This window comes from Daphnia magna, linkage group LG1 (assembly GCF_020631705.1).
Source record: "Daphnia magna isolate NIES linkage group LG1, ASM2063170v1.1, whole genome shotgun sequence".
Lineage (NCBI taxonomy): Eukaryota > Metazoa > Arthropoda > Branchiopoda > Diplostraca > Daphniidae > Daphnia > Daphnia magna.
Window position 1 is genome coordinate 11,426,117 of NC_059182.1, and position 15,480 is coordinate 11,441,596.

General features: G+C 43.0%; 2 protein-coding genes across 2 annotated transcripts; both read left to right on the plus strand.

The window, feature by feature from the left end:
- Positions 1-5,276: 5,276 nt before the first annotated feature.
- LOC123473993 lies at positions 5,277-6,372 on the plus strand. Its single transcript, XM_045175785.1, has one exon. It carries the CDS (start codon positions 5,383-5,385, stop codon positions 6,370-6,372), a length of 990 nt encoding a protein of 329 aa, XP_045031720.1. The 5' UTR covers positions 5,277-5,382.
- A 7,419-nt stretch (positions 6,373-13,791) lies between these two features.
- LOC123474028 lies at positions 13,792-15,226 on the plus strand. Its single transcript, XM_045175837.1, has one exon. The coding sequence runs from the start codon at positions 13,805-13,807 to the stop codon at positions 15,224-15,226; it is 1,422 nt and encodes a 473-aa protein (XP_045031772.1). The 5' UTR covers positions 13,792-13,804.
- The last annotated feature ends 254 nt before the right edge of the window (positions 15,227-15,480 follow it).

The following is a 15,480-nucleotide window of genomic DNA, read 5'->3' on the forward strand; positions in this document are numbered from 1 at the left end:
TACTAGAAGGAAGATAGCACGTGGTGTGTAGTGCTTGTGCCTTAGGAAAAACGTGTAGTTTAAAATTGAAACAATTGGGGTGATGATGTTTATTTAGATTAGACACCAATTACATTACAGCAGCAAAAACTAAAGGGAAAAGGTAGCAGACGGAGGGAGGAATCGGGAGAAGACTGACTCACTGACTGCCTCGCTGGTTGACTGGTGACCCGACTTACTGCTGGTGAAGTTTGTCCGTCTTTTATACGGTAACACAGAGAGTCGAATTTAAAGTCAAACGAGGTCAGGCGTGTTCAAAAATATAAGGTCGGCGGAAGAAGGCTGACTTTACCGTTAGAGTAATAAAAGTAGAAAGTGGTTCATTCGGGGCAACAAATTTGGGGTCAAAACAGGGCAATAAAGCAACGCGTTAAATTTCACCGTTTGAATTTTAATTTGGTCGGCGGATCGTTACAAAATGGATAGAGAAAATAGAATTGAGTGTGGCGTAACGGAACATTTTATATATTTAATTTTTCGGAAGGGGACATTGAACTGTATCTGACAACTACCATGATGGACAATCTGAACACGAGTAAGTACAAGTTTCTCTATGTTTCACGTTATTTAGGACCACTAAAAGGTAACCGATTTTTTTCTGACTATTAGATCAATTATATATTGATGAATTTGTTGAAGGCGTCCAGGAAAAACTTCGTTTCATGCTTCTTGAAGGCATTGATCCCACCAAAAATTGGCCAGGATCTCAGCAGAAGTGTCCCACCAGTAACGTTCCTCGAGGTATTATACATACTCTTCATGTTAAGTCAGTTTTAGGTATATTGATTTTTCTTCGTTTCAACTAGCAGAAAATAAAGATAATGATGTAGTGGAAAGGGTCCACCATTTAACCCAAGGACGAAAAAAGAGACATGTTGCTCCTCTTACACAAATGGCTCGGCAGTCTGCTGCTCTACCTGACTATTCAAGATTTTATGGGAACGATGTGGATCCCGATTCTGACCAAATTTACCACCTCAACGACCTAAACGAGGTGCCGAAAATGCCCACCACAGTCTTGCCCCCTTTAAAGAAAGCAACACCAATATCATCGATTTCTGGTCCTGTTGAAAGGGAGTCAGAAGATGACATCGTCGACGGTCGGAAATGGAACCAAGAGGAGACTTTTACGCTGCTAGACATCACGGAGAATATGTTACCTCAGTTTTCCCTGCCAGATGTGAAAAAACAGCCCTTTGGAAAAAGGTAAGATATGGTTTTGAAATCTACAATGTATTCCATCATTATTTTCATTATCACACCGTTTTCTAATAAATTTTTGTGTATTACAGATGGCTGCAAAATTGAAAAATAATGGCATATCCAACCGTTCTGAAGCATATTGCAGTGCAAAGTGGCGCAACCTTAACCAGCTCTACCACAAACTGACTTCCCCGTTGCATAAGAAGTCCTCTCAATGCATAGCTGGATGGCCATTCATGGAACAAATGGATGCGTTATTTAAAAAACAATCCTGTTGTCACCCTTGAACATGTAGCAGAGGTTGTCGATGGCGAAGTACGAGAAGCCAAGGTATGTATGAAACTCTTTTGGTTATTAAACCGTTATTTTATTCGTTCATGTTTAGGGAACCACATCAGCCGCCCAGAAAACAAACTTAGTAGATTCCTGTCCTCAGTCGGACTGGAAGCAGCTGCTTTTAGATGCAGAACGAAATGGAGGTGAATCTCTAAAGACCCTAGTTGCCACTTAAAAAGAAAAACTTGTCGTATATGGCCGCCTGGCAAAGGCCGTAGAACGGCTATTGTAGAACGCAGAGGAAAAGTAATGCGCTCTTTTCCCTATCATTTTAATTTAAAGCAATTCCGAAGTAGGAATGATATCAGGATTAATTTTTCAGTTGTTCACTGCAAGAAAAATTTATGAATTTTCGTTTCAAAAAAATAAATGCCTTTTTTTCTATGATTCCTAGTGCCGAACTGAAAAAAACTATGAAAAGAAATTCTTTAGTCATCGATATATTTTTTCAGAATTCCAGCTTCTACGCGTCACATTTTGTTTTTTATTCAACTTATTGTTGTTGTCTTCATAGAAATATTCTTCGTTTTCATCAGCTTCTGCGCCTTGCAAAATCCTCTGGTCGATCCCATCTATTTCGATGACGAAGTTGTGGAGACAGCAAGAAGTTATGATAACGCTGGGAATGAGATCAAGCCGTAACATGTATAAAAATTTTAGTCTCCGCCATTTATTTTTAAATAACGCAAATGCGCCTTCTATGCATGCCCGGTCACTATTCAAAGTGCGGTTGAACCTGCGACGCGTCTAATCAAAGTACATAACAACATTGGGAGGTTGTACAGATACCAAACAATGGTAGAAGAATACATATTTGTACTTACCTTGGTTAACCTCGTTCTTGGGTATGATTTCATGAGGTAATCAGAAAGCGGATAAGCCTGATCTCCCAATAAATGATAACCAGTTCCTAGAATGATATGTAACACTTAGTAATAAAAGAATGTAGTGCGATAATACTAATACCCCTAAGTATTTGCGGTAGTTTTCGTCCTAATGCACTATTGTAACGAAACGCCAAGCGAAGCCCCTTCTTGCCCCTTTTATTTTTGCTTAATTAAAACTAAGACCTTATTTCTTAAACTCCCCTTAACTTAATACCCCACTAGTTGACCTAGTTATTAGACTTTCTAGAAAATATAACAAGCGGAGAGAACAAGCCTCGGCACGCCCGTTATAAATAGAAACTTTTATGATTTGTCCAAAGCCGCCCAAAACGGCCTTAACCTGCCGTAGCTAAAAATAGATATATTTTTGTCTGTTGGGAATTGCCCGAAACTGCCCGGCCTATTTTTAACAATCGTCCAAATTCGCCCGATACCGCTTGAATTTGTCCGCCTATACCTCTTCGTGACGTCCAAATTCGCCCGATACCGCCCGATTTTGTCCGCCTATACCTTAACATTGTCCCGTATGTCCCCCACGGGATGATGACTAACATATAAAAAGCCACCGCAAACTCCCAAAAGTCAGTCAGATCTACTCTGCCTGTTCCGTGTGCCAACTTAGGCCTCTGCCGCTCCCGCCGAGCCCGCTACCGTAACTCTTGCAAGCCGCAGAATAAGTACCCCTTTAAGTAATCACTAAGTAGCTGTTTGACTCTTACTTTATTACGTCTATGCCTTGAAGTTAGTACCCATTGGTAACCTTTAAGTGTCATGAGTCTTCTTCCCTCAATTTACGAGCTTGTTTAATTATTCTACGGTTACCTGTTGCAAATCGGTTTATAATACACGGCTTTTTTATTTATTTCGTGCGTGTTGTTTTATGCTTGCTAAGTATACAAGACATTGTGAGTAAGGACGCCGCATTAAATTAAACTTTTCCGTATTGGAGACAACATGACAACGTCGTGTACTCCTTTACATCTGGTGGCAGCGGTTTTCGAACTCACTTACAATGTCGCTGTATACGGGTGCTAAGCCTAAAACTGGACGTACCTTCTTCCAAAAATCTAATAAAACTGATAACGCTCCCGTTGAACTCTCTGAAATTCCACCTTTCACGGCTGATCTGACTCAGCCTAATACGTACACTCCTCACAATTTCCCTCCTTCCCATAAGAGACCTACTCGTTCAACGCTAAATTACGTACCTTTAGAGCAAGTAGATAATCCTGAGGCTATTTTACGATCTAAGAAGATACGCATCCAAAACACTGACAACGTAAATCCGTCACTTATAACCAGGATTGCAAATTTCTTTACACCCAAAAAAGTGACAAATCTAACCAATTTATCAATAAGTACCGAAAGCTCCAACGAAGGCAGTATTAAAACAGAAACCATAACTACGCAATTAAGCCTTATTTCCCAAGCCCCGCAAATTACTGTCATCCCTGAATCACATAGTGCAAACACAACGCCCACTATCAATTCAGTAAGTGAAAAAACGGACCCAGCAAACAGCAAGGTCCTAACAAATAACACCCCATCCGACGAAACTAACACTGACCAGCCAATACAAAATATCTGTGTAATAAATAACGAGGCCACCACATTTCACCAAGATCGTGTAGACAACCAGACTATCGAAGAAGCACTCTCGACCATAATTCCAAACACTTCAGACCTTCCCCCGCCCACTAGCAACTCATTTTTCGAATTAGTCGACCGTCTCACAGGGCATCTCCATATTCCACCACCAAATACCAGTACTCCCCAAGGAAACATTACACCTAACACGCTCAACTCCACCACAAACGCCATCAATAATCCCCTACCTTTCACGCCCTACATCGAAATCGAACACATCCTGACAGCCCTAAGCCAACACAGCAACGCTATCGGCGGAGACGAAATAAGCCCCGATATCATAGAATACCCTTTAAGAACAATTTCCACGCATGGAAAAGTGGAACACCACGACGAGGATTGCGACATTGCACAAACAGTACGCCCATCTACTCCGGCAAGAGCTGAAACACATACGCCCAGCGTATCCACAAGCCAGTGCAATAATCGATTGGATAACAACGGAGCTAGAGAGCACCCCCATCCAAACAGCAAATCCATCCCCTCCGACAGGCCATTCAGCGTGCATATCTAGAGACGTGCGACCATCATTCCCACTTTCCACTCCAGCCCCACTTTTCAGAACTATTGCACAACTTAACCAAACTCGTGGAAAGGAAGAAATTCACGAAAGCTCTACAACTCTGGCAGCACGAAGCGAGCGAGCTGACAGCCCTTTTGTGTGCATTTGTGACCGCTGCAGTCAACGAAATAAGATCCATTCTCCACTTTGTGAAAATAACGGGCCAATTCGCGGTCGTAGCGCAGATTTACACCACAGCGCTCCGGAAAGAAGCGAGTACCAAACACACGACACGACAAGGAACCTACTCTCTCATCCAGCCACTCGAAACCCTAGCAATAACACTGAACACAAAACACCGGATCGGGATCACGCTATTTTGTACAAAATTCAGTCAACTGATCAAACCCCTGTTCGACCTCAACCACGTTACACCCCTGCCATCACCCTTGAAGATCAGAATCCGATCCCTCATTTTCCAAATACGTACGGACCAGTTTATTACCCCCCACAAAAGACACAAAATCCTCACCGTCTCTGGTTTGATACAAACCGAGCTGACACTCTAAAACAAACCGAGGCATATACGCCTTACCCGAAAGAAGCGAGCTATCAAACTCCCGAGAACAGCACACACAAAAAGCTCGGGTAAACTGCACAAATTACTCACCCACTGACGTCACACGGGACGAAAAGAAAAGCGAAGACCAAGAGTGTTTATTTAACGAAAAAGGAATCAACAACATAAACATCACAAAAAACCAAGAAATGGCATCACCCCCAAATTATTACCGGAAAAATGACCACCGTAAGGGCAGGGAAGCCATCACCATGCTGAATCAACTGCAAAATTTCTCAGGCAGCCCCGCTGTTCGCTTCGATCGTTGGATTAAGCTTTTCGATAACGTCGTAGCCATGTCAAACTGGGACAATGCAGAAATAATCAGTATGCTATCAACTAAAATGTCGGGCGAAGCATACGACTTACTACAAAACATCTTGGAATCCAGCGATACTTACGAATACGAAGATATCAAGAAACTCTTCCAAGAAAACTACCATGGATCCGAAGACATTGATTTTTATCAAAACCAATTCGACGAGATACAACGGAAGCCAAAAGAAAATATTTTAAATTATGCCTACAGACTTAAAACGCTATACACACGTGCCTATCCCTCCAACAACCAGGAAACACCCGAAGAAAAAACCACGCAACTAAGATTACTTCGACAAAAATTTTTGCAAGGACTGGAACCAGAACTTCAAAACATCGTAAGACACAAATCAGTATCAACATTCGAAGAACTTGTATCTATCACACAGAAGTACGCAAAGCGCGTCCAATCGGATACGATAGAAAAAGACAAAAGGATATTTGTTAACGCGGTAGCTAGCACTCAAAACGAAACAGCTATCCTACAAGCAATCGAAAAACAAAGTGAACACATAAACTCAATCGCATCCTGCCTGAAATTAGCCACCACTGAACCTGCTCTACAAGAAACAAGCACATCGCCCGACTTGAGCGGAAAAATTGACCGTTTAACGGACGTCATAACAAACCTCGGCAGCATCATGCAGGCTAGCATTCGCCAAACAAATGAGATACGTCAACCCCCAGAAATAACTTCAGCTATCCCCCGAACCAATCAAGACACGGAAATTTCTCAAACCACGCCCCCAAAACAGTTTCAACCGCCAAGGCCCAATGAACGGGTTCCGACAACCAGTCGGCAACACTTTCGGCAGGCCTAACGAAAATAACTCAGGTCAGCAACCTTTCCAACGAAATAGGGCAACGCAAAATGCCGCTGGCTGCTCAAACTGCGGCCTTACCAACCACAGCATCGAAAGTTGCTTTCGATTTATAAAACCGCAATCGACACCAGAGACGCCACCTACCTGTTACTTTTGTCAACAAGTAGGCCACGTAGCGAAATTTTGCCCCGAGAAGAAAAACTTAATTAAGCCTAACGAAACTGACGCTTCACCGAACCAGGGAAACGAATAAAGGCCAGCCGTAAAATGGGGTTAACGGAGAATAGGTCATTAAACCCAAAAACCATACCATCAGTCGCAAAAATTACAGCTTTTAGTAAATCAGCAGCCCCTCGACTTTCTGTGAAAATTCACGATATTCCGTTTAAAGCATTATTCGATACGGGTGCAGCGCGGAGCCTTTTACATATAGATATTTTTAATCGGATAGCGTTGGAAGAGCAAGTGAATTGCTCCGAGTCCGACGTAGAACTATACGATGTGCACAACAAAAAATTGTTCACGTTAGGGTTAGTTTCCCTACCAGTTGTTTACGGAGCCAATTTACTAGACCAAGAATTTATCGTCACGAACGGTATATCAGAATCATGTATATTGAACGGGTTCCGACAACCAATAGCATCGAAAGCAACTTTCGATGCTGTGGTTGGTAAGGCCGCAGTTTGAGCAGCCAGCGGCATTTTGCGTTGCCCTATTTCGTTGGAAAGGTTGCTGACCTGAGTTATTTTCGTTAGGCCTGCCGAAAGTGTTGCCGACTGGTTGTCGGAACCCGTTCATTGGTGTATATATCAGAATCATGTATATTGGGTCTGGACGCCGCAGACAAACACGAGTTTATTTTGCGTTGCCCTATTTCGTTGGAAAGGTTGCTGACCTGAGTTATTTTCGTTAGGCCTGCCGAAAGTGTTGCCGACTGGTTGTCGGAACCCGTTCATTGGTGTATATATCAGAATCATGTATATTGGGTCTGGACGCCGCAGACAAACACGAGTTTATTTTTGATGGCCGCTCTAAAACTATATTCCTTGCCCGCGACAAACTGGAAGGTAATCAGGAAGTTAAACAAGATGGGTTATTACCGACGAGCCAAGAGTCAACGGTCAACGTAGCCATGACTCTAGTTAGGAAGGTTTTAATTGCTCCTAGATCTTCTCAAGTTGTAGAGGCCACATTAAAAGAGCAGGGTGATAAATTAGGCACTAGCTCTCTCTTTTTATTTTCCCAGAGTATGGATTTACCAGAGGGAATATACATAGGCAATTTCGTAAACGCTACGAACGAAAACAGAAAATATCAGATTGTTGTAGAAAACAATTCCAATATGTCACACACTCTACCGAGAGATAGTCCCCTGGGTGAGGTAGAATTTTCTTGTCAACTGATAGGCAAAGTATCATCAGGTCAAGACTCTGCTTCTCGGGAGACCGTTTCCACTGAAGGGTGTGTTCCTGAAACAGATGTGGATGTTGACCCACAATATAAAAAACCGTTAGCTGCGCTTCTAACCGAATTTACTGATTTATTCGCGACAAAAGACTCTGGTTTAGGGAGTACAGGATTAATAAAACATTTTATTGATACGGAAGGAAAAGGACCTATTCGACTTCGACCCTATCGCACAGGCCAAGGCCAAAGAGAAGAATTAGAAAAACAGATAAAAGAAATGCTGCAAGCAAACGTAATACGACATTCGACGTCCCCATGGGCAGCTCCAGTAATTTTAGTTGTAAAAAAATCGGGGGAATTGCGTTTTTGCATTGACTATAGAAAATTAAATAATTTAACAAAAAAAGACTCTTATCCACTTCCGAGAATCGACGGCACCCTCGATAGGCTGTATGGAAAAAAATTCTTTACGACCTTAGATCTGGCATCAGGATACTGGCAGATCGAACTAGAGGAATCCTCTAAAGAAAAAACTGCTTTTATTGTAGAAAATAATCTATACGAATTTGTTAGGATGCCTTTTGGTCTATGTAACGCACCCGCGACTTTTCAGCGTTTAATGAACCATATACTTAGGGATGTAGCAGGACAAAAAGCTTTAGTTTACTTAGATGACGTAATAATTTTTTCCGATTCCTTCGAGAGCCATCTGAATGACATACGAGAAGTCTTTTCCCTAATTAAAGGCGCAGGACTTAAATTAAAATTAAAGAAATGTCAATTCATGAAACAATCAGTGAACTATCTGGGGCATGTCATTTCTACTGACGGCATCGGCCCTGATCCCGCTAAAATAGACAAAATTGCCACTTATAAAGTCCCAACATCAGCGGAAGAAGTACGATCGTTCTTAGGCCTAGCTGGGTATTACAGACGCTTTATCGAAAATTTTGGATCTATTGCGCAACCTTTAACCGCAAAGACACACAAAGACGCATTGAAAAAACCCTTCACCTGGACCGATAAAGACCAAATTGCTTTCGAAAAACTCCGTACTTGCCTAATCACCCCCCACTACTTGCGTACCCTAACTTCGAGCTTGAATTTCTGCTATTCACCGATGCTTGCGATTATGGAATCGGCTCCGTCCTTTCGCAAATACAAGACGGTGTCGAAAAACCTATCGCATACGCCAGTCGCCAATTAAAACCAGCCGAGCAGAAGTACGCCACTGTAGAAAAGGAAGCCTTAGCCGTCGTATTCTCTATTAAACATTTCCGACACTACTTGTTGGATAAACCATTTACGGTCATCAGCGATCACCGTCCCTTACAGTGGTTAGAGGAACAGAAAGACAACAACGGAAGATTAGGCAGATGGGCTATTTTACTAGCCGGCACGAATTACAAAATTAAATATCGACCAGGTGTGCACCAAAACGCGGATTGTCTGTCTCGCCTCCGTGTAGCCCATATTCGAACGAACGAGACGTACCCGGACATTTTAGCAAGCTAGGCCGCGGACCCGTTATGTCAGTCAATAAAGGAATACCTCAACGATGGAGTTCTTTCGGAAGAAAACGAAAAAAATATGCCAATCTGGGCAAAGGAAATTAGCCTCTACCAAGTTACAAACGGCATACTCTACCGAATAGAAACTCCAACGTCGAAAAGCAGAAGAAATTTTTTAAATCCCCAAGTGGTTCTACCCCTTACCTTACGCCGAACAGTGTTGAAGCAGATGCACGACGAACCCATTTCCGGTCATCTGGCATATCTCAGGACTTATTTAAAAGTTAAAAATCATTACTACTGGCCCACGATGAGAAAAGATATAAAAGAATATTGTACCGCTTGCGAAGTTTGCATAGCAAACACCAACTCTACTCTCAGAGCTTTCCTTTTTCCTCATGAGCTAGCAAAATTCCCGTTTCAAGTAATCGGGATAGACTTTTTAGGCCCTATCCAACCCGTGTCCCCTAATGGAAACAACTGTATTTGCGTCATCACCGATTACTTCACAAAGTACGTGATCGCTGTCGCCCTACCTGATCAAACTGCCCGTACTACGGCAGAATGCGTGTATAAACACGTTGTGTTGACCCATGGGCCCCCACTAGCCATCGTCTCAGATAGAGGACCGAATTTTACGTCCGGGTTATTTAAATACTTCTGCAAGCAACTAAACATCGAACAAAGATTCACCACAGCATACAATCCAGCGAGCAATGGGGAGACGGAGAGATTTAATCGTACCCTAACGACTATGCTAAGAAAAGAACTCGTCGACGGCCAACATCATAATTGGGAAGATGTGCTGGGGAAATCTGTTTTGCATACCGAGCGTCCTTCCATTCGTCCACAAACGAATCTCCATACTACATGATGCACGGCCGGGATTGCAATTTTCCCATAAACAAAATTTTGGGGGCAGTTCCCGAAGCCGTACCCTCATCAGGTGGTTATGTGGACAAACTCCTAGAAAGACTACGATACAGCTTCCACCGGGCACGAGAGGAAAATGAAAAAGCCAGGGAACGACAAAGAGAACAATATAACAAAAGGGCGAAAGTCTTCGATTACAAACCGGGAGATCGAGTCTTACTAGACGTCAGAGTTGTTCAAAAAGGCGACAACAGGAAGTTCACTTCGAAATTCCGAGGACCTTATCGTGTCGTGAAAGTATACCCCAACCGCACAGTGGATATAGCAGACAATTCATACAACTGCCAACTAGTGCATTGTAACAGGCTTAAGCCGTTGTACGAAACTATGTTATGGATGGACGATCCGATACCGGATATCGAATCATCGGTCGAAACAAGAGACCGATTCCGGAAACACATCGCCACCCAGACTAATACAGAAAAACAACAGGAAAGTGAAAATGATTACGAGCACGACGTGACGGAACAAAACAATATTATGGAAGACACGGGAGGGGAAAGTAGTGAATCTCAAAGTGACGCGACTTCAACACCTCCGAGTGTAACCTTGCAAACAATGGACGACATGGTTCCCGAACACATGTGTGACACGCCCACCGAAACATGTGTTTCAAGTAAAAATCTTCCACGGCTACGCGCCAGGTCAACAATTAGACCAAAGACGCGTCTCATCGCCGAAATTTAAAAACCTAATAAATAAACAAATCGAGGTCAAGAGAGGACATAAAAGTTCAGTGCTGCACATTGGACGACACTCGTGGGACAATTAGCCGTTTACAACCGAACAGCCTAGGTCAAGATCCTCCAACGAAAGTTCACTAACTCTACAACACGCTGACGAATGGCGGAGAAATGAGTATTTAAGGACCTCGAAAACGAACGTCAAGCATCCATTCCTTCCCCAACAAACACACAGCAAACATGTCTACTCCCCAAATCATCTCGGATGAAGACTGGAGTCTCATCGAGGACATCTGGAGGATGGAAACGTCGCTCAACGACACCGTTGAGCTGGACGATACCATCACGGAGGACGACGAGACCGTCAGCCTCCAAGAAACCCGCTCCCTTTCCGCGGAGTAGGGGCATTACGTTTCCGATGATGCTCTGGATGAGTACTTCGTGAACCGGAACGCTCTGCCGAGCATAACCAGCCATCCGGATGGAACTCCCAACTGGGAGAACATCTTCGCCCTAGACCGCTACGTGGGGCGGCTCACCCAACCGGGTGGAGATAGCGAGCGGAGATGGACACCATTCGGCCTCCCCCCAGCAGCGTGGCCACCGGCCTCCTACAGCCGGATGTCCACGATGGACCTACAGCTGCCGAGAGCAACTCCATCACCGGGACTATTCATGGCCCCCACACGTCCAGGCATAAACCACAGGGAGCTCTTCTTTATGTTACTTTCCTTAGTGCTAGCTTTTGTTTTATACACTATGTATGTGTTATAACTATGTAACACAACAACAAAAAAATGTTTTTCTCGCTTTTTTAAATAAATAAATAAAAAAAAAACCTTGTCAATTGAATACCAAAAAAAAAAACAAAAACAAAACAAAAAAAACAAACAAAACAAAAACAAAAAAAAAAAAAAACAACAAACAAAAAAAAAAAAAAAACAAAAAAAAAACAACAAAAAAATACAAAAAACACAAATAAAACAAACAAAAAAAAACTAAACAAAACAAACCAAACAAAAAACACAAGAAATAATAACAAAATAAAAACAAAACACAACAACAAAAAAAATAAATAAAAATAAATAATAAGAATAATAATGTCACGTTGTAAACGGGCGTAATCACTTAGGCTGTTTTCAGTCTCAATAAATGTAATTTTGAAAGCTGGCTCGCACTATTCGAAGAAGCACAGACTCCCAAAAACACTTCCACTGTCGACTTAACTCGACAATTCCACCACTAGTCACACTCAAAACTAAACTGCCCCCTCCTACTCTCTCTGTCTAACCGCCTTGAGTCTTCCTCTTCTTACCCCAGAACGTCTGTGCTGTTCGGAGAACAATAAGCGTAAGGATCACGTTGATGTATTTTCTCGTTTAAGAACAAGGGGAAACAAGGAGAATTTCTACGAATAGTAAGGGAAAACAAGGAAAACTTCCACGTACAGTAAATCGTATAAAGGACGACAATTTACCGCGTGACAATAATAATAAATAAATAAATACTTATAATAATAACTGGGTTGTTTTTCGGGAGACACTGTTAATGCTGCATAAACTCCCGAGAGTCCGTATCGGCCATCATATAGGATGCGCCCGATAAACGCGGATGAAACTAGCAATAAAATTATAGTTGATACGCTAACTCTAAGCTCGTCTACCGTTTTTCCCCATCTCCTTGCTCTATATCACCCTTGCTCATTCTGCCTTTACCCAACTTCCACCCCGTAAAATTTTTGCCGTACATATATCTCAGGGAAACGCCCCAGGCAACCATATGGTGCGCCCTCTATGATATTTTCACCCCTTTTATTCATATAGCCATATAGCACTCCCCTTGCATTCCTTTTTCCCACTCCTACGGTAAACGAAAAATCAACCTGCCATATTTCCATAATAACCCTCCGTGACACGACTGTCACGTAGACTGTTCCCCACCCCTTCATACCATAGGATGCTTTCGATAAAAACGGATAAGGCTCCAACAGCTATACGATTCAATAGGCTACATTTTCAGCCATCCGATACTATAACCCGCCCAACCCCACTCCTCACCCCTCTGCACGCTCCTGCAATAGTGAATCGCTTTTCTTCGTGTAAACCCCACAATAAACGAACTCCCACCACAACCACCTCCCTCCCCCACAATTTAGGATGTCGGGAATAAAGCCGGATACAAACAGCGTATGCAAACGTACGCTGCGGCAGTCCATTTCGCCATCTCTCACTTCTCTCTCCATCTTCATCTTACTTCCCCCCCATTGCCCCCCTGCGACAAGGCCATGTTTCCCCCTGTAGCTCCCCTTATCCGACCATCGACCCCTAATGCTTATTACCCCATATAAGATAGGATGTTTTAGATACAGATAGATAATAATACTAATATACGGCCATATGCCATTGCTCTCCACATATATGTCCATCCCCCTCCAAACCCTATAAGTGTATAAAAAAAAAAAAAAAAAAAACAAAAAAAACAAAACAAACAAAACAAAAACAAAAACAAACAAACAAAAAAACAAAAACAAAACAAAAAAAAAAATATACATTTACTGCCTGGAAATACGGTAGTAAATCAAGGTGTTTTTATGATTACCTTAGATAATGCCGACCCTCGTCACGCTACTCCTACTGCTCTCCTCAACCAATGCATTCCAGACCACGACATGCGACTGCAACAAACCAAGCGGAGTCGGACTCCTCCAATTTTCCGATGGCTCCTGCGAACCTGCCACACGCAATTCGAATACGAAAGTCGACTATCGAGTCATGACCGACAAAAAGGCAGCTTTTAATTTCCCGGGATACATCTGTGGTAGATGGAAATCAATTAAGCATATCACGATCAATTTTGTAAGAAAAATTTTTACCATTCGTTCCGGAACGCATCGCCATGGAAACGACGGCGGTAGAGTGTGATATAATGAGACAATCGAGGCGATGCAACGAGAGCCCAATGATGAAATCAGAAAACAAATGGATATTTAACCAAGAACCGGAGGACTTCGGTTATTGGCTAAGAACCACCACTGTGGTTACAGTCAACTGTATGTTAGAAGAAGTCGTCCTTTCCCGAATTGACGAAGGAGACATGATAAACACGCCACTAGGAAAAACCAACGTATCCCATGGATCTCTATCCCATAACCATTTAACATTATTTTGGATCGACACCTACGGAAAACCAACTGATATCGCAATCCGACAATTAGAGAAAGGCGTGGGATTCTGGTACGAATCTTCAACGAACGGGACTTGGATCCTCCAAGACGACTCCAAACAGTTGGACTTTCACGTACGGTTGACGTCACGCTGCCAAACCGTGAAATGCGACAAAAAAATAGACAGTTGGACCGTGATTGGAGACAACCATTTGTTCATCATTAAATACCCATTGGGACCTTCCGCAGTTACCGTACCATCCATCATCAAGGATATTGTGACAAAAAGAAATGACCCTTTAGATATCAACATCCGACAAAACGCAAGAATCCAGTATTTGGAGGACGCCGCCATCCGTCACGAAAATGAACTTATCCGCGTCATCCAGAGCATGCAGTGTGACCAACGACGTGCTAAACACGCACAAGCCGTGTCAACTGCCCAATACAATGGATGGCTGGCAGCCGCACAGCTGGGTCTTCGGCAATGCATCAAACTGATCGCCACCGGAAACATCGTCTCAGCCCTACAATGCACCCCTACAACAGTAAATTTCACGACGGATACAACCACTTGTGGACCTCAACCGCGGTTTAACAATTTCACCATTGGCCGGTCCGGTTGGGAACTCACTGCTTTTACGCCATGCTACTGGGCTGGAGGTATCGTGAATTTTAACGACAAACCTCACGCCTATCGCAATAACACGTGGCAACCGGTTGAAGCATCCGTCGTCATCCCACAGCGTGATTTAACTGACGCTTTCCGATATCAAGACGTCAACTTCTTCGAATATCAACATCAAACCAATCCCGCTTATACGGAAGCCCTCATTAGCCCAATGGATATAATGGCCGATATCACAGCCTCCATGAACGAACATTCCCTGACTGTCCCCAATCAAATTACAGGGACATCGGCTATCGTCGTATCCGCAGCCGAGAAAGCAGGTCTCGGAACCTTTACCAATTGGTTCGAGAATTTTAAAGTCTACTCATTCATCATCCTGCTCATCGCTATTTTCCTACTGATCGCTCGTGTTTGTTACGCCCTCGGATTTTGTGGTTTGATATGGAAATGTTGCTGTAAGCCCCCACGTCCTCCCCCTACGGCGGTTTACCAGCCGAGAAGCAGCCGACCCACAGGTCCCTGAATTTTCTTTTGGATTGCGGGACGCAATCTAGTATGACGGGGAGCGATGTAACGAAACGCCAAGCGAAGCCCCTTCTTGCCCCTTTTATTTTTGCTTAATTAAAACTAAGACCTTATTTCTTAAACTCCCCTTAACTTAATACCCCACTAGTTGACCTAGTTATTAGACTTTCTAGAAAATATAACAAGCGGAGAGAACAAGCCTCGGCACGCCCGTTATAAATAGAAACTTTTATGATTTGTCCAAAGCCGCCC